This window comes from Choloepus didactylus, chromosome 6, assembly GCF_015220235.1.
Source record: "Choloepus didactylus isolate mChoDid1 chromosome 6, mChoDid1.pri, whole genome shotgun sequence".
NCBI lineage: Eukaryota > Metazoa > Chordata > Mammalia > Pilosa > Megalonychidae > Choloepus > Choloepus didactylus.
This window is the reverse complement of record NC_051312.1, coordinates 117,210,815-117,229,060: the sequence shown is the minus strand read 5'-3', so window position 1 is coordinate 117,229,060 and position 18,246 is coordinate 117,210,815. Positions and strand designations below refer to the sequence as shown.

The 18,246-nt window shown below is 38.4% G+C and overlaps 1 protein-coding gene across 1 annotated transcript in view; it reads left to right on the top strand.

Moving 5' to 3' along the window:
- Positions 1 to 575: 575 nt before the first annotated feature.
- The window catches only part of TRPC6 (transient receptor potential cation channel subfamily C member 6), a 242,530-nt gene continuing 224,859 nt past the window's right edge, over positions 576 to 18,246 (top strand). The window contains exon 1 of the mRNA XM_037841196.1: positions 576 to 1,179. Within this exon, the coding sequence (XP_037697124.1) occupies positions 1,016 to 1,179 (164 nt within the window). The 5' untranslated portion in view covers positions 576 to 1,015. The remainder of the gene's footprint in view (positions 1,180 to 18,246) is intronic.

Here is an 18,246-nt window from a genome sequence, read left to right as displayed (position 1 = left end):
TAATAAAAATTTAATGTAGGAGACATCTGACAGAGAAGCAATTACAGCATTCATGCTATCAGAAACAGAGTGATGGAAGGGAAGCTTTTCTCTGAAATAAGCAGGGTGTTGGCGTCTTTATAGTATAATAGGAAAACGCTTGCCAATTTTTGTTGGTTCATTGAGGAACTGGAAACATCTGGACATATACAGAACACTTTTTATTTTAGAATCTGATTAACTTTGGGGTTGGGAATGGGAAAGAAAATGTCCTAAGAAAACGAAGGCAGTCTGGAGAAAGTCAGAAAAGGCTTGTGTCTCGTTTACAAAACAGGTTTCCTTGATCCATAATTAAGAAGCAGCTTCTTAATCTTGATTCTTAGTCGTCTTGAAGAGAAGCTTCCTAGAAAGTCCTCAGTTTGTAATCGTGTTCAAAATAAGCAGACTCTGGAAACAGTAGACCCCCCCCCCAAAAAAAAAAAAAAAAAAAGTGTCTGACTCAGCCTAGTTTGTGTTCATCCTGGCTCTGAAAGTTGTGACTCCAGGCTAGGCTTTGGCTGCTTTGTAGAACGTCGTTCCGATCCCTTTAAAGGTGGGGATCATGACGGAGGATGCGGGGGAAGAAGGCGGGAGAGGAAGACTGGAGAGTCGTGGTTGACATGGTAACTCTTCAGCTGTGTCTCCCTAGTTCTCTGCTCCCGGGACTCGGCTGCTGCCCGCGGCCCCGCCTGTGCTCTTTCGGCCGGAGAGCGACTGCCGCCTCCTCGCGGGTCCCCTTGGCTGGACACGCTTAGGGCAAGGACTCCGTTGTGCCCCGCTACGTGGTGCCTTCTCCCCGGGGTCCAGCGGCGGGGGCGCTCCTCGCGGAGCCCAGACCGCCAGGCGAACGCACCTCCTTCCCCACCCTAGTGCCCTGGGCGCTCCCTGCTGCCCGGGGCCAGTCCGGCGGGCGCGGCCCCTCCAGGCAGAGTCCGCGCTGGAACTGCCGAGACGCCTGCCCCGGGAGCAGCGCCCAGGTCGCTCAGCCGTTCCCGCCATGAACCCGAGCCCGGCGTTCGGACCCCGGACGGGCGGCTCTCCCCGGGCAGCGGCCGGGGCGCGGCGCAATGAGAGCCAGGACTATCTGCTTTTGGACTCGGAGCTGGGGGACGATGGCTGCCCACCACCTTCGCTGCCTCCCTACGGCTACTACCCCTGTTTGTAAGTGCGGGCGGGGTGGGCGCGGGCTGCGCTGTGCCTGACGCGGGTGAACACGCGAGGGTCCGCGAGGGAGGGTCTGAACACGCGTGTGTGCCTACAAAGGCCGGTGGTAGTATAGGTCCTCGCGAATGTGGGTTGGTACCCGAGTAAGTGGAGAGGCGCGCGTGGGTCTGGGTTTGCCCCAGGTTTACTCATAGGTAAACCCACGCGAATGGTGAGACCGCGGGGACCGCGCGGCCGCAGGTGATCGGATGTCACTCTGCGAACTCCAAAGAGACTCAGTGTCGCCGTGCAAAAGGCATCGTCTGTGCTGGGGACAGCTTCGGATTTGCGCTCCCCCTCTCCCCATCCCGTGACTCTTAGCCCAGGTTGGGAAGAGAGATGACTAGAACTCTCGGGGGGCCTTGGCGCCAGCTAGGTTTATCTGGGAAATCGGGTACCCGCGCGCCGGGCGCTGTGCCTCAGTCTCTCAGATGGCGCGTAGAGGTCGCCGCGCGGCAGAACTACCGGAAAGTTCAGAGGTGTGCGTGGGAGTGGGTGGCCCTGGCTAATGGGCTCTCGGGCATCCTCTCCCCAATCCCCAGGCGTTGGGGTTAAGACAGGGAAGTAGAACCTCTAGGCTTCTGCACCGGTGGCGTGAAGACTTTACCAAGGTTGTCGGAAGACCAGCGGGTTAGGGGTGCGGGCAGGAGACTTGAGAACCGTAGAGGGGAGGTCAGGATCTTTTGTAGCGGACTCCGCGAACTGCGAAAGTTTATTTTAGGGTCTGGGTTTAAAGCCCGGGCGGGGAAAGAAAGGAAAAAAAAACTCTCCCTTTCCCGAAAAGCCTGTGACCACACGTGCAGTCTGTAGATAGAGTTTCTGCCTCTTTGCCCCTTTGCTTGATTGGGTAGTCCAAGTTTCCTGACCTTTCACAATCATCCACATGCGGTTTCCTGAAGGCTGCAGTTCTCAGATCCGTAAAGCAGCTCTAAGGGGAGGGCATTCTGCCCAAAGGGGGCTTGGCACACCCTAATGATGGATAGGGGCGCCCTCGGAGCCCTGGCCACAGCTCCTCGTTCCAAGGCCCGCTATGTTTCTCTTTTGCAGTAAGAGCTAAGTCTCAGGAAATGGTACATCTATTTTTTCCCCCACGATAAGAGAAAAAAAAATTAGAACTCGCTGCACTCATCCGTGTGCTATGGAATTGGAAAGCGTTTACTACAGCTTAACCCACCCATCCCCACTGTTTTTAAATTGAAATACACTTCAAATACCATAACATGTATCCTTTTAAATGGTACAATTCAATGTTGTTGGTTTTTAGTATATTCAAAATTATGCAACTATCGTCAGTATCAAATTCTAAACATTTTCATCACGCCCAAAAGAAACCCTATATCTGACTTAAATTAGAAAGTATTTTTATGTCCCATAGAAAAGAGCTTTTTCAAACTCTAATGGGCATATGAATCACCTGAGGATCTTGATAAACTGCAGTTTCTGATTCAGTAGGTATTAATTGCAGCTGGAGGTTCTGCTTTTCTAACAGTCTCTCGGTAGAGTCCAGGCTGCTGGTGAGTGAACGACGCTCTGAGTAGCAAGGAAATAAATGACAAGAAATAAATAGAAAGAAAAATAAATTGATCCTGGTTTTCTGAACTCCCATTTTCAGATTTGCTAATTTGCTTTGTCAGAGGTTATATGTTTTAAATGAAGGTAGAGTTTTTGTTGGGTAAAACTTGAGGTCTACTAAGCCCGAGGACTATATATTTGGTAAAGTTACCTGTTGGCTAAATTAAGCAACTTAAAAAAAAAAAAAAAAAAAGCCAGACCATTTTGTTGTTGTTTTAGACTGCTCATGGACACAATCATTTCCTTTTTTGTTTTTTAATCGCCTGATCACTCTATAATCGCTTATTGCTATGTCTGGGAAGAATGATTTGATTTAAAAACATGTGGTTATATATTAGTAGTCAAAGAGACTAAAAAACTCCTAACTCCAAGTTGGATTGAAAACTTTCTCTATATGGTTTAACTCCTGATTTATCTACTTCTTTACCGTTTAGAGAATAAGTTTTTTCTCCCTTAGTTCAGGAATCCTAGACCACCCTTAAACAATGGACTTGAACAGCAGAGAGATGAACAGAGATACTTTAGTGTGGTTCATTTCACAATGAGCATCCCCTGTGTCACGTTGGCTGCAAGCTAATATATTTAGGAGTGGTAAATTATCTTGTTTGAGAGCAACTACATATTTTTAGACCTTGTAGTGTAAGTAGTAACATTTCTAAATGGTGTTTAAAAGAAAAAGTTTCAAATTTTCTTTTTGCTAACTTTCAATTGGAAAGAAATTAATACACTGTCTTGTGATCAATTTACAATGGTGATTAGCAAGAAATTATTCATATCCTGCCAAGGTTCCAGGAGGTATATCAGAGAGTTCCTTCTTTTAGAACTTATAGAAAATATGTTTCTAGTCCATCACATGTAACCATGAGGAAGACTCCTGGATGTAAAAAATAATGTCAAGGATTTCTCGAGATCTGCAAAACCATTCAACTAAACTTTCTGTTTGGGAATGACTAATTGATTAAAGAATTATGAATAATGACATGGTAAACTTCTTCTAAACTAAAGCTAGGGCAATACAGTAAATTGAGATAATCTAAAAAACATTATGGTTAAAAAATCTAGGAACACTGGATAAAATATTAAAAATGGCTTTCAAATATCACCTAATTCTGCATTGGGGAGTTATGGGTCTCAGTAACCAAGGAGCTTAGAGTCTAATGTCCATATGGGGATTAAAAAAAAAAAGAAAACAAGACCTTGCTCCCAGATGAAGCAGAGAATTGGAATACACATCCCTGCACACTGCATAAAACCAGAACCCTTATTTTAATGTAAAGTTATTCTAGAAAAATCAGTCTACCAGCTGAGAAAGATGAAATGAAACTTTATTAGTAAGAGGAAATGCAGTCATCCCATAAGAATTTCATTCTTTGGGCCTACATGCCATGTAATTTAAAATTTTTTTTTAAATACTACCTAGCTGACCTAGACATCCTCAAGGTGAAAAATACCCCTGGGGCTTCTAGCAGCGTAAAACACAAAACCTGTCTGAGAGAATGGTACCAATCATCTAGACTGCCAAAGATTTTCAAAAAAAAAGTCCTGTTAAAGATATGTTCACTATAATAAATGACAAAACACATAAGTAACCTATCAACCATGAATGATAGCCAGCAAATGATATAAACCATAAGTAAGAATCAGCATAAAACATACTAGCAGTATTGGATCCTTATGGATTTCAGATAATATAGCAACATTAAGGAGAATATAAAATATGTATAAAATGTTGACAATGTAAAAGAAGAAATCAAGCCTTAAGAAAACAAGACTTATTAAAATAAAACAAGAAGAATACCTGAAAATGAAAAATACAATTATTGAAGTAAAAGATTCAATGAAAGTGTTTAACAGCAAATTATACATAGTATATTTGAGGATAATAATTAGAATGCAGTACACAAAGAGATGGAAAATTTAAAAAAATTAGGAGTTATGAAATGATAAGAACTTCCAGAAGGAGGAAAAGGAGAAGAGGGGAAAGGCAACATTTGAATATATAATGGGTGATAATTTTCCAGAAATGATGAATTCTAATTTTTAAGTAGTATTAGTGCATGCTTAAAAACTAAACCTATTTTAAAACATATTGAAATTGCAGAACACCAAAGACAAGAGGAAATATTAAAAATGTACTGAGATACAAAGGATTTGAACCAGTAAGTTTTAAAATTCAAATTATTTGAAATTGAAATGCACTCAATACTTTTGATAATTTATGAAAAGTGTATCTTGTAAGTACTATGGCTTTACTTTTATATAAAAAGCATTGTTTACTCTATAGGTATTAACAAAGTGTTTTATACAGTTGGAGTGTTAATCTAATGTTATGGATGGCAGATAAATAAAATTACCCAAACACCATCTCTTTTCTCCTGGACACATTTACAAATAAATAAGGGAAAGCAAAATTCAGATTATAGGCTAGAATTTTTTTTTTTCCTGACCTTATGTGCTGACAGAATTCTCTACACTAGTAAATAAGTTTTGATCGAAGTTCGAGTATGGAATCAGATCTGTGAATCATATTAAATAATTTTATGATGCTTTTCCCTTTTATCTGCCTCCATATATCATTCAAATATATATATATATATATATATATATATATGCATCTGTTACACTTTTTTACACTTATTTCACCTACTAGATTGTAAGTCATCAGAGGAGGGGCTATCTTAGAATAGCACCTACCAAAGAGAAGGTATGAATTAATTTGTTCCTCCACAAAGACATGATACTTGTCCTTGATATTTATTCTAATAAAGAATAAAGCAAAGTCAGATCCTTTAACAAAATATCATCTAACTTTTTAAAAGAAAATTAAAATTTTATAATAAAATAGCATTTAAGTTAGGCAGAAGAGTGAATTTTCACATAGGAAATATCTAGATTTTATATTCCAGCGGCATGTCTGTTGATACTTACCTTCTTCTGTGGAATCTCTCACTAAAACTGCTGCCACCACCATGCTGCTTCCCTTTTTAGCTCTCTAGCCCCACGTTCTTCTCTTAAAATTCTCTATATACACCTGTACCTTTACCAGAAGCTGTTAAATACTCAGAGATAACCAAAGAGAATTAACATACATAGAAAAACTTAGGGCTAGTTATAATTACTCTTACAGCTCTTTTATGGATCTTCCTAAGGACTAACCCCTGCCTAGCCCCAAGTCTTCATCCAGCTGGCAGGGAGCATTCTTCCTTCCCTCTTCACATCATCCTCAAATAATCCAGCCTGTAAGGGTCCTAGCCCAGACAGAGGAAGCACTCTCCACTTTTTCTCCTGTCTAAGGTAGCCTTTCAAACTCCCTTTCTCTTTCTCAGATCTGCTTTCCTGGATGATTGATATTAGATGTGTCCACTCCTTTAAGGAAGGCTCCATCATTTTATCCACAGAGGTGTAGCTTCACTAGCTGGCCCCAAAAGATCACATCAGAACACAGTAGGACAGCAGCAGAATAAGGGATTTCCAAATAAAAGAAGGGACTCCTTTCCTTACAAAAACACTCATCAAGTGATAAATAAAATTCAAAGGCATGTGTGATATCATGATTTCTTATATATATGTATTGACTTAGAATTCAGATTGAATTCTAATATTGGTGAGGTCATTATAAATAACTCTTAAAACCATAAAACAAATACTTGTATTTTGGTTAAGAATTTGAGATTGGAAGCTGCTCCCCAGGGAAAAAGCAAGTGTAAAAATCACCTTTGGATCCCCTTCTCCTACTCCATTTAGGAATTAACATCTCCCCCATCACTTGGATTAATGGTGGGTCTCTCATAAGTGACCATTTTGGAAGTCTATGTTCTGCATAATAGTGTGTCAGAAACCATGTACTTTGTTTCAAAACTCCCCCTGGCTTGAAGTAATCAACATCTGTTGGTAAAAAATTATCATGAAACACTCTTTTAGGAGATCAGCTTTGTAGGTTGTAGTGTTATTGCTAGATGTGCTTAAATGGCAACACTTATTCTATAACTGAGTATTTGTTTACTTGTAGGAAGACATTGCATAAATTTTTTCTCTAGACAGTAATGTTCCTTGAGTTATGAGAAGTATCTGCATAAGAAAATTCATCTTTTCCTCTTAGAAAGTAAAAATCATAGAAGGAAAACATTTTCTTGATTCCATTCTTGTGTTTCTCTCTCTTTCACACAAAGTGCTAAATATAATTGGATCCAGTTGGATACAGTTAACATTTGTGATTGCTCTTTGTTAAGGAGTCTTCTTCTAGCGTTCAATACATGGCCAATGACTCATCTGTATGCCAAATTTCAATTAAACTTTGGCATCTAAAATTTGGTATGCTGCTCAAGACTCTTTAAGCCATTGGAATTGATTGAATTACATTTCTTCTAGAATGTCTGTTTGTTTAAAGCAATATAAATATAAAAATGAGTATTACAGATACCTGGACAATGTATAAGGTTGGAGCATAGATTTTCTGTACCTAATTCAGGTAACTCAGCCAGGACAAAGATGATAAACAATGTTAACTATGATTAATTACATTTCAATGCAATTGACTATTTCTCTTATAGGACTAATCTAAAATATTTATATATGATTTGGGAGGACTAACATTTTTGGAATATCTACTCCATAGCAAGTCCTTTTCTAGTTATCATACAAATGTCATTTGCTCATCAGAGCAGCCACTTGTGGTGGCTATTTTTCAATTCCATTTTATAAACGACAAATGCTGAATGTAGAAATGTTAAACAATCTTCAGAAGATTACTCAGACAGTAAGTTGTTGTCAAGTGGGCACAAACTAGTACATCTCACTGCAATCTGGAACTTCTAGACAGGCTGGTGGGTTGCACGGTTCTCGACTCCCTCGGCATCCCATATACTCATGTTTGGGCCTGGCACAGCCCCGTGCATGGTGCTTTGTGCTCCTGGATTGCTCATCCATTGCTCCTGCTACTCTCCCCCTTCATAGCACTTGGGGAGCCACCTGTTGGTCCTGAGCCACTGAACCAAGCTTTCTTAATCTGTGCTCATTATATCCAAGTCATGCTTTGGGTGTGGGGAGAAGACAGGAAGAAAACATGAATAGCAGTAATGAGTGTGTTCAACATCTCCGACTTCCCTTTCTTGAAATCTTAACCATCTTTGAATTCCACTTCTTCATTCACTAATTTATTCATCTGCTTAATCATTAATTTCTGTGGACCTTATATGTTTATATCCAGTAATAATATAAATAATAGCTAACATTTCGGGGGGCATCTTTGTGTCAAGGCTCTCCTCTAAGTGCCTTTTAAGTGTTAACTCATTTAATCCTCATAATAAACCTATGAGGTATGTACTTTATAATCCCTATTTTTTTTATTTAAAAAAAATACTACAGTAAAGAAGGGTTAAGTAACTTGTCAAAGGTTACGCAGATAGTAACTGGAAAAAGAGAAAAAGGAAGGGAAGGAGAAGAAAATTTGGTTTTATGGTTTATCTTATCAATAATGAAACTGTTTTTTTTTTAACTGCTGATCTTTGTGTGCAAAGGAAGAGAAGACATGTTACCAAAACCAAGTAGTCTGTAGACCACTTACTTATTTTACCAAATGGTCCATACATGGATCATGATTATTTAAAGACTGCAAGAAATAAAACTTTAATTTCTCTCTATCATGTGGGTAGAATGAGTTCAATAATTGCAGCTTGTTTCAGAGAAACTGACCTCACTCAAATGGTGTGTGAAACTGGAGATTTCACTGAAGAATTTGCATAATTTTGAGAGCATTTTACCTGGTAATCTTTTGAAGGTTCACATTGCCACAAATCAATTACTGTATGTATAGTGATATTAAGATTGATTGCCTATTCAAGGCAAATTTCATGTTTCATTTACAATAAATCTGGTTTGCAGGATGGAGAGCATTTTATCCTGACAGCACAAAACCCTCTCATAAAACTGGGAAGAGTTTTTTTCTTGTGAATTACCAACAAATTATAGCAGATTAAATTATGTAACCCTTCTTGACTGTGGTATTTTTTTCTTATCAATAAAATGGGGATTATAAACTTGTTCTTAAATCTTAATCCATTCCTGTGGGTATGAACCCGTTGTAAATAGGACCTTTGAAACTGTTATTAGTTATGGTGTGCCCAAACTGAATGAGGGTGGACATTGATACACCAAGGCTGAAATCTTTCCTCCAGAAAGGAGAAACCACTTGAGAAGCTAGAAGTGAGAAGTCAACAGAATGCAAAGGAGAAAGGAGAGACATGGCCACATGGTAGAAAAGCCAAGGACCCAAGGATTGCAGGCAACCAGACCCAGAATGCCACAGCCTTCAAGGAGAAAGCATTACCTTGTGGATGCCTTGTGGAAAACCATGAGCCTATAAATTCCTGTTGTTGAGAATCCATTGTATGCTATTTATTTTAGTAGCTGGGAAAATAAGACACAAAGTGACCCTAAGTGTTATAATCAGAATTGGAAATGACATGATTTCTAAGGCTATTTTAAAAATTCTTTTAGGCAGTTAAGCTCTTATAGATGAAACTTGTTTTTGTGGTTACAATGTTAGCCTTCATGAAACAGAATTTCGCATTGTGTGCCGTGAAGGGTGGCAATGTTAGCTATGAAAGGCTGATCCCTGGGCTGTGAGGGAATCCCTCCTGCCACGCAGGGGAGTGGTTTCTGTAGGACCCCTTTTCTAGGAGGGCATTGAGTACCAGATACTGTGTTCGTCCGGAAAGATTCATTGATTTCAACCAACAAATAGTTGTTAAGCTCCTTCTCTGTGCCAGGCTCCATATCTGGGAACAGTGAACACCATATTTCATCGAGTCCAAGTCTATATAAACACTATCCTGCCCCATTTTATTTACCTTTAAGAAACAACCACACAAAAATGGTATCAATTAAACTAGATCTTTGATTTTTATTTCATTCCTATTGAAATAGCTCTTTATACATAATACAGATTTGTGTCATGTCAGTCCCATGTGCATGTAAAAGGAAAATACAAGCAAAATACATCTGTTAAGGTATTTCTAAAGCTTGTTCATGTTCAGGGATGGATAATCAATCATATTTTAACTCAGAATCTTCAGTGTCCACGTTTTTCCAAAGAGTATTGTCCTCTGTGCCACAGAAGAACATTGGTAATGCAGCATTTCTTTAAAGAATCCAAAGAATTCATGATAGATTGAAAAGCTTTTGGGAATAGGTAAACTGGGTTTGCAATTATATAGAGCTAGCCTATTTTGACTAATAGTTTCAGAATGTTATATAAATCTGATTCACCACTGTCCCTTTTACTTCTCACCTCACCTCCCCAATACAAACATAAACACAAAGCCATACACACACACGTTTATGTCTAGGTTTGAAAGGAGTGTTTCACTACTTTCTCCAGGATTTGTTTTTTATCTACAGTTACCAATCATGAAACTTTGTATGCTGTTGCTTTTAATGCTTATATGTACACTGGTAATAAAAACTATGTCATGGTAATGGCTGGCAACGGACTGACAGCGATTGCAAGATCCGATTCCAAAGAAGATGAAATGGAAATGCATGTCTTAGAATCAATGAAATATGGTGTTCAATGTGCTAGAGTTAGGGTAAATGGGAGAGAACACATGGAAACTTACAAGGCAAACAAAATCCTTTATAATATGTCCAGAATATAAGATGTTGAACTTTGTTCTAGTTGACTTTAAAACACAGGTAAGACCATGACAGTCTTCTGCCTTTTTACATTAGCTTATTTAATCCTCACAGCAAACCTGTGTGGTAGGCAATATATTTCTGTTTGTAAATGAGGAGACAGAAGTTCAGAAAAGTAAAATAACTTGCCCAAGAACTTATAGTTTTCAAATCTCTCAGACAGTATTTGAGCTCAGATTTGATTGTTTTGTTGGTTGGTTGGTTGGTTGTAGGTTTTTTTTTTTTTTTGTTTGTTTGTTTGTTTTTTTTGTTTTATTGAGATACATTCACCTACCATAAAATCCATCCAGATTATACAATCTTTGGCTCATAGTATCGCCACATAGTTGTTTATTCATCACCACAATCAACTTTAGAACATGTTCTTTACTCCAAAAGAAAAAAAAATAAAGCATTGTGTACACTGCCCCCACCCCCACCCCCAATTATTGATGTGGTACATTTGTTACTGCTGATGAGAGAATATTAAGATATTACTGTTAACTATAGTCCATAGTTTGCAAAAGGTGCATTTCCCCCCATATACCACTCTATTATTAACTCCTGGTAATAGTAATGTACATTTGTTCTAGTTCATGAAAGAGCACTTTTATATTTGTACTATTAATCATAGTCATTGCCCAGCACAGGTTCACTGTGTTATACAGTCCATGCTCTATTCTCTAGCTTTACTTCTAGTGACATACATGACTCTAAACTTCCCCTTTAAACCACATTTACATACATAATTCAGTGCTACTAATTACACTCACCACAATGTGCTACCATCTCCTCTATCCATTTCCAAACATTTAAATTCAACCTAGTTAAAAATTCTGCACATATTAAGCATCCACTACACATTCTCTACCCTCATTCCACCTTCTGGTAACTTATATTCTAGATAATCTCTGTGAGTTTACTTATTAGTTCATATTTGTGAGATTATATAATATTGTTTTTTGTGTCTCTGGCTTATTTAACTCAACACAATGTCCTCAAAGTTCATCCATATTGTCATGTGCTTCAGGATTTCATTCCTTCTAACTGCTGAGTAATGTTCCATTGTATATAGATACCACATATTTTTTCCATTCATTGATTGATGGACACTTGGGTTGTTTCCATCTTTTCACAACTGTGAATAATGCTGCTATGAACATTGTTATACAAATGTCTGTTCATATCCCTGCTTTCAATTCTATCTAGTAGTGGGATTGCCAGATCACACATGGAAGTTCTGTACTTAGCTTTCTGGGGAACTGCCAAACCATCTTTCACAGTGGCTACAGCATTTTACATTCACACCAGCAGCGAATAAGTGTTCCTATTTCTCCACATCCTCTCCAGCATTTCTAGTTTCCAGTTTGTTTAATAGTGGTCATTTAGGTAGATATGAAATGATAGCTCATTGTGGTTTTGATTTGCATTTCCCTAATAGCTGGTGAAATGAGCATCTTTTCACTTGCTTTTTAGCCATTTGTATTTTCTCTTTGGAAAAATGTCTCTTCATGTCTTTTGCCCATTTTTAAAATTGGGTTGTTTGTCTTTTTATAGTTGAGTTGTAGGATTTCTTTGTATATTTCAGATATCAAACCCTTATCAGATATGTGGTTTCCAAATATTTTCTCCCATTGAGTAGGCTGCTTTTTCAACTTTTTGACAAAGTCCTGTGAAGCACAGAAGTATTCAGTTTTGAGATAGTCCCATTGATCTATTTTTTCATCAGTTGTGTTGCTTGTGCTTTGGGTGTAAGAGCTAAGAAACTACCAACTACCATTAAATCTTAAAGATACTTCCCTACTTTTTATTTTAGGAGTGTTATGGTACTGGCTCTTATATTTAGGCCTTTGATCCATTTTGAGTTAATTTTTATGTAGGCTACAAGATAGGAGTCCTCTTTCATTCTTTTGGATATGAATATCCAGTTTTCCCAGTACCATTTATTGAAAAGACTGTTCTGTCCCAGTTGAGTGGACTTGGGAGCCTTGTCAAAAATGAATTGACCATGGATCTGAGGGCCTTTCTGGACTCTCAATTCAATTCCATTGATCAGTATGTCTATCTTTATGCCAGTACCATGCTGTTTTGAGCACTGTAGTTTTGTAATATGCTTTAAAGTCAGAAATAGTGAGTCCTACAACTTCATTCTTCTTTTTTCAAGATATTTTTGGCTTTTCAAGGCCCTTACCCTTCCAAATAAATATGATAATTAGCTTTTCCATTTCCACAAAGTATGTTGTTGGACTTTGGATTGTTATTTCATTGATTCTGTAGATCAATTTGGGTAGAAGCGACATATTAATGGCATTTAGCCTACCAATCCATGAACACAGAGTGCCTTTCCATTTATTTAGGTCTTTTGTAATTTTTTGTGTACAGATCCTTTATATCCTTGGTTTAAGTTTATTCCTAGACACTTCTATTGTAAATGGAATTTTTTTCTGATTTCTGCCTCAGCTCATTACAAACTGTATTAGTTAGGGTTCTGTAGGGAAACAGAACCAACAGGAGATATCTGTAAATATGAGATTTTATAAAAGTGTGTCATGAAACTGTGGAGATGCACGAGTCCACATTCTGTAAGGCAGGCAGCAAGCTGGCAACTCCAATGAAGGTCTTTGATGAACTCCCCAGGAAAGGCTGGCTGGCTGGCTGAAGAAGAAAAAGCTCTCTCTTTTCTCACTTGAAAGTCTTCAACTGATTGGATTAAGTCCAGCTGACTGAATTTTCTCATTGTGGAAGGCATGGCCTTTGTTGATGTAATCAGCCACAGATGCAATCAATTGACTGATTTAATATGCCAGCCTTCTGGTTTATTAACCAGTCACAGATGTCATTGCAGTAACAGGCCAGTGCTTGCTTGACCAGACACCTGGACACCATCACTTGGCCAAATTGACACAGGAACCGAACCATCACACTAGTGTATAGAAATATCACAGAATTTTGAATATTGATCTTGTATCCTGCCATTTTGCTGAACTCATTCATTAGCTCTAGCAGCTTTGCAGAATTTTGGAGGACTTTCTAAATATAGGATCATTTCATTTGCAAATAGTGAAAGTTTTACTACTTCCTTTCCAATTTGGATGCTGTTCCAGTTCACTAATGCTGCCGGAATGCAAAACACCCTAAATGGATTGGCTTTTATAAAAGGGGATTTATTTGTTTACAAAGTTACAGTCTTAAGGCCATAAAGTGGCCAAGATAACACATCGACAATCAGGTATCTTCACTGGAGAATGGCCAATGGCATCCGGAAAACCTCTGTTAGCCGGGAAGTCATGTGGCTGGCATCTGCTCCAGAATTCTGGTTTCAAAATGGCTTTCTCCCAGGACATTCCTCCCTAGGCTTCAGCTCCTCAAAAATGTCGCTCTTGGTTGCTCCTGGGGTGTTTGTCCTCTCTTAGCTTCTCCAGAGCAAAAGTCTGCTTTCAAAGGCCATCTCCAAATTGTCTCTATAAGCTGAAACTCCTCTCTGAGCTCTTGTGCATTCTTCAAAGTGTCCCTCTTGGCTGTAGCAAGCTCACTCCTTCTGTCTGAGCTTTATGTAGTGCTCTAGTAAACTAATCAAGGCCTATGCTGCATAGGCAGGGCCACGCCTCCATGGAAATTATCTAATCAGAGTTATCACCTACAGTTGGGTGGGTTGCATCGCCATGGAAACACTCAATCAAAGAATTACAATCTAATCAACACGAATATGTCTGCCCACACAAGATTGCATCAAAGATAATGGCATTTTCTTTCTTTTTCTTGCCTAATTGCTCTAGGTAGAACTTCTAGCACAATGTTGAATAACGTTGATGATGGTGGGCATACTTGTCTTTTTCCTGGTCTTAGAGGGAAAGCTTTCAGTCTCTCACCATTGAGTATGATATTAGCTGTGGGTGTTCATTTATGTTCTTCATCATGTTAAAGAAGTTTCCTTCAGTTCCTACCCTTTGAAGTGTTTTTATCAAGAAAGGATGCTGGATTCTGTCACATGCTTTTTCTGCATTGTTTGAGATGATCATGTAGTTTTTTTCTTTCAATTTGTTAAGGTGATATATTACATGAATTGATTTTCTTGTGTTGAAGCATCCTTGCATACTTGGAATAAAACCCACTTGTTCATGGTGTTTAATTCTTTCAATAATATGCTGTTGGATTCAATTTACAAATATTTTGTTGAGGATTTGTGCATCTATATTGATTGGAGAAATTGGCCTGTAATTTTCTCTATTTGTAGTATCTTTATCAAGCTTTGGTGTTAGGGTGATGTTGGCTTTATAGAATGAGATAGATGGCATTCTCTCCTCTTCAATTTTTTAAAAGCGTTTGAGCAGGATTTGTATTAATTCTTCTTGGAATGATTGGTAGAATTCACCTGTGAAGCCATCTGGTCCTGGACTTTTCTTTCTTGATAGGTTTTTGAAGACTGAGTCAAACTTTTGTGATTAGTTTGTTGAGGTCTTCTATTTCTTCTCGAGTCAGTGTGGTTTGTTCATTTGTTTCTGAGAAATTGGACATTTCAGCTATGATGTCTAATTTGTTGGCATACAGTTGTTCATAATATCCTCTTATGATCTTTGTTATATCTATGGAGTCAGTAGCAACGACCCCCTCTCATTTCTGATATTATTTATTTGCACTTTCTCTTTCTGTCTTTGTTGGTCTAGCTAAGTGTTTGTCAATTTTATTGACTTTTTTCAGAATCAACTTTTGGTCTTATTTTCTCTATTTTTTTTGTTCTCAATTTCATTTATTTCTGCTGTAATCTTTGTTATTTCTTTCTTTCTGTTCACTTTGGGATTAATTTGCTGTTTTCTCTAGTTTCTCCAGGTGTTCAGTTAGGTCTTTGATTTTAGTTCTTTCTTCCCTTTTAATGTAGGTGTTTTTTTGGCTATTAATTTTCCTCTCAACACTGCCTTCACTGCATCCTATGAGTTTTGATATGTTGTGTTATCATTTTCATTGTTCTTGAGATATATACTGATTTCTCTTTAAATTTCTTCCTTAACCTAATGACTGTTTAAGCATGTGTTGTTTAACCCCCATGTATTTGTGCATTTCCAGTTCTCCAGCTCTTCTTGATTTCCAGCTTTATTCCATTGTGTTCAGAGAAAGTGCTTTAACTTTAATCTTTTTAAATTTATTAAGACCTATTTTGTGCCCCAGCATGTTGTCTGTCTTGGAGAATGATTCATGAGCCCTTGAGAAGAATATATTTCCTGCTGCTTTGGGGTGCAGTGTTCTGAATATGTCTGTTAGGTCTAGTTCATTTATCATATTATTTGGGTTCTCTTTTTCCTTATTGATCCTCCGTTTAGATGTTCTATCTATTGATGAGATTGGTGTGTTGAAGTCTCCCACTATTACTGTAGCAATGTCTGTTACTCCCTTCACTTTCCCAGTGTTTGCCTCATGTACTTTGGGGCACCTTGGTTAGCTGTATAGACATTTATGATTGTTATTTCTTCTTGGTGAATTGCCCCTTTTATTAATATATAATGTCTTTCTTTGTATCTTATAACATTATTGGATTTAAAGTGCATTTTGTATGATATTAGTATAGCTACCCCTGCTTTTGTTTATTTTTGGTTACTATTTGTATGGAATATATTTTTCCAGCCTTTCACTTTCAACCTATGTGCATCTTTGGGTCTAAAATGAGTCTCTTGTAAACAGCATATAGATGGATCATGTTTTTATTTCATTTTGCCCATCTGTGTCTTTTGATTGGGGAGTTTAATCCATTAACATTTAATATGATTACTGTAAAGGCAGTATTTTTCTTCAACCATTTTATCCTTTCTTTTATTTGAAATATATATATTTTCTCTCTTTTTATCCTTTTAGTTACCCTTACTTGTAATCTTCATTTCTACACTCTCCTCAAAGCCTTTCTCTTCTGTCTTTTCTTGTCAGCCTGCAGAACTCCTTTTAGTATTTCTTGTAGGACAGGCCTCCGGTTAATGAACTCTCTCAGCATCTGTTTACATGTGAATATTTTATACTCTCCCACATTTTAGAGGACAACCTTGCTGGATAAATAATTCTTGGATGGCAATTTTTCTCTTTCAGTGTCATACCACTGTCTTCTTGCCTCCATGGTTTCTGATGAGAAATCAGCACTTAGTCTTATTTGACTTCCTGTATGTGCGGAATCATTTTTCTCTTGCTGTTTTCAGAATTCTCTTTTTCTCTTTGGCATTTGACAGTCTGATTAGTATGTGTCTTCAAGTAGGTCTATTTGGATTTATTCTGTTTGGAGCACATTGGACTTCTTGGATTTGCATATTTAAGACTTTTGTAAGGGTTGGGAAATTTTTGATCATTATTTCTTCAAATATTCTTCCTGACCCTTTTCCCTTCTCTTCTTCTGGGAGACCGTATGATGTGTATGTCTGTGCACTTCTTGTCATTCGTTTCTCTGAGACCCTCTCAAATTTTTCCATTCCTTTATCTGTCTGAAGTCATGTGCTCTGTCTTCTTACTCACTGATCCTTTCTTCTGCCTCTTCAAATCTGCTTTGATTTGTCTCTAGTGTATTTTTAATTTCATCTATTGTGTCTTTCACTGCCATAAGATCTGTTATTTTTCTCTGCATGCTTTCAAATTCTTTATACTCACCCAGTGTCTTTATAACATCATTTATCTCTGTAGTTATCTCCTTGAATTGATTTAGATTTGTTTGAATATCTTTGATTAGTTATCCCCAATTTTTTTTTTAATCTCTTCTGACTTTTTAATTTTTTTCCTTTGACTGGGCCATAGCCTTATGGTTTGTGTGTGTGTGTATGTGTGTGTGTGTGTGTGTATGTGTGTGTTTTGCTGATATATGGTCATCTGATTATTTTGATTGATGGGTCTATTCTGTAGGTTGGCTTCTCTCTGTTGTCTAGGATTTTATTGTTGGGTATTTAAGGCTCTTCTTTGACAGTTGGTTTATTAGTTTCTCCCAGCCAAAACAAGGCCAGTTACCATGTAGGGGGCACAGACCAGATCTAACGGGTCCTGGGAAAGGGTCAGGAAAGACTCCAAACAGTCCTTTTTTCTTTCCTTCAATACCACCAGACTGCACTTTCTGGCCTGCCCAGCAGATGGCGCTCTTTGGTGACCTATTCCTCTCAGCCCTATGAAGGCAGGCTCTAATGGCTTCTTGACAGTTTTACCTCTTGACATGGTTGATACATTGGCATCCAGTGTCAGCTGTGTGGGATGGGCCAGGACTCAGGATTCTCTGTTCTAACTTTGCCAGCCAATATGTGGCTCAGTACTGGGCTGTGCCCCCTCTATACCTGGGGTGGAGGATTTCTGTGGCTGTCCTAGTCTGCAGATGCTCCCCAGGGAAGGATCACACCCCCATAGCTATGATGAGGGATGGGTACCAGGATCCACGGGTGGAATTACTTACACTCTGTGACCGTGGTTCCCCATCTCATCCTCCCATACTTCCCTGGGTGTTGTACAGAATGCCTCTGGTCTGAGTCCCCAAAATAGTTGTTTCAAAAAGTTTCTGCCTGACTGCTCATGCTTTTGGGAGGGAAGTAGGTTCTGCCCCTCCCTCCCTATTCCTCCATTTTTATGGACATCTGACTGGCTTGTTTTTCACACTCACTGTTCTATATTGCTTTGCCTCCAGTAGAAAGACAGCTCCCCAATGATAGGGATCTGTTAAAAGTAACTAGCATTTTGTAGGAACTCAATAAATATTTGTTGGATGAGTAAATCAATGCCTCCTTTATACACAGTTACTTCAGTGAATTGGCCTTATGTCTAAATTTCTTTTCTCTA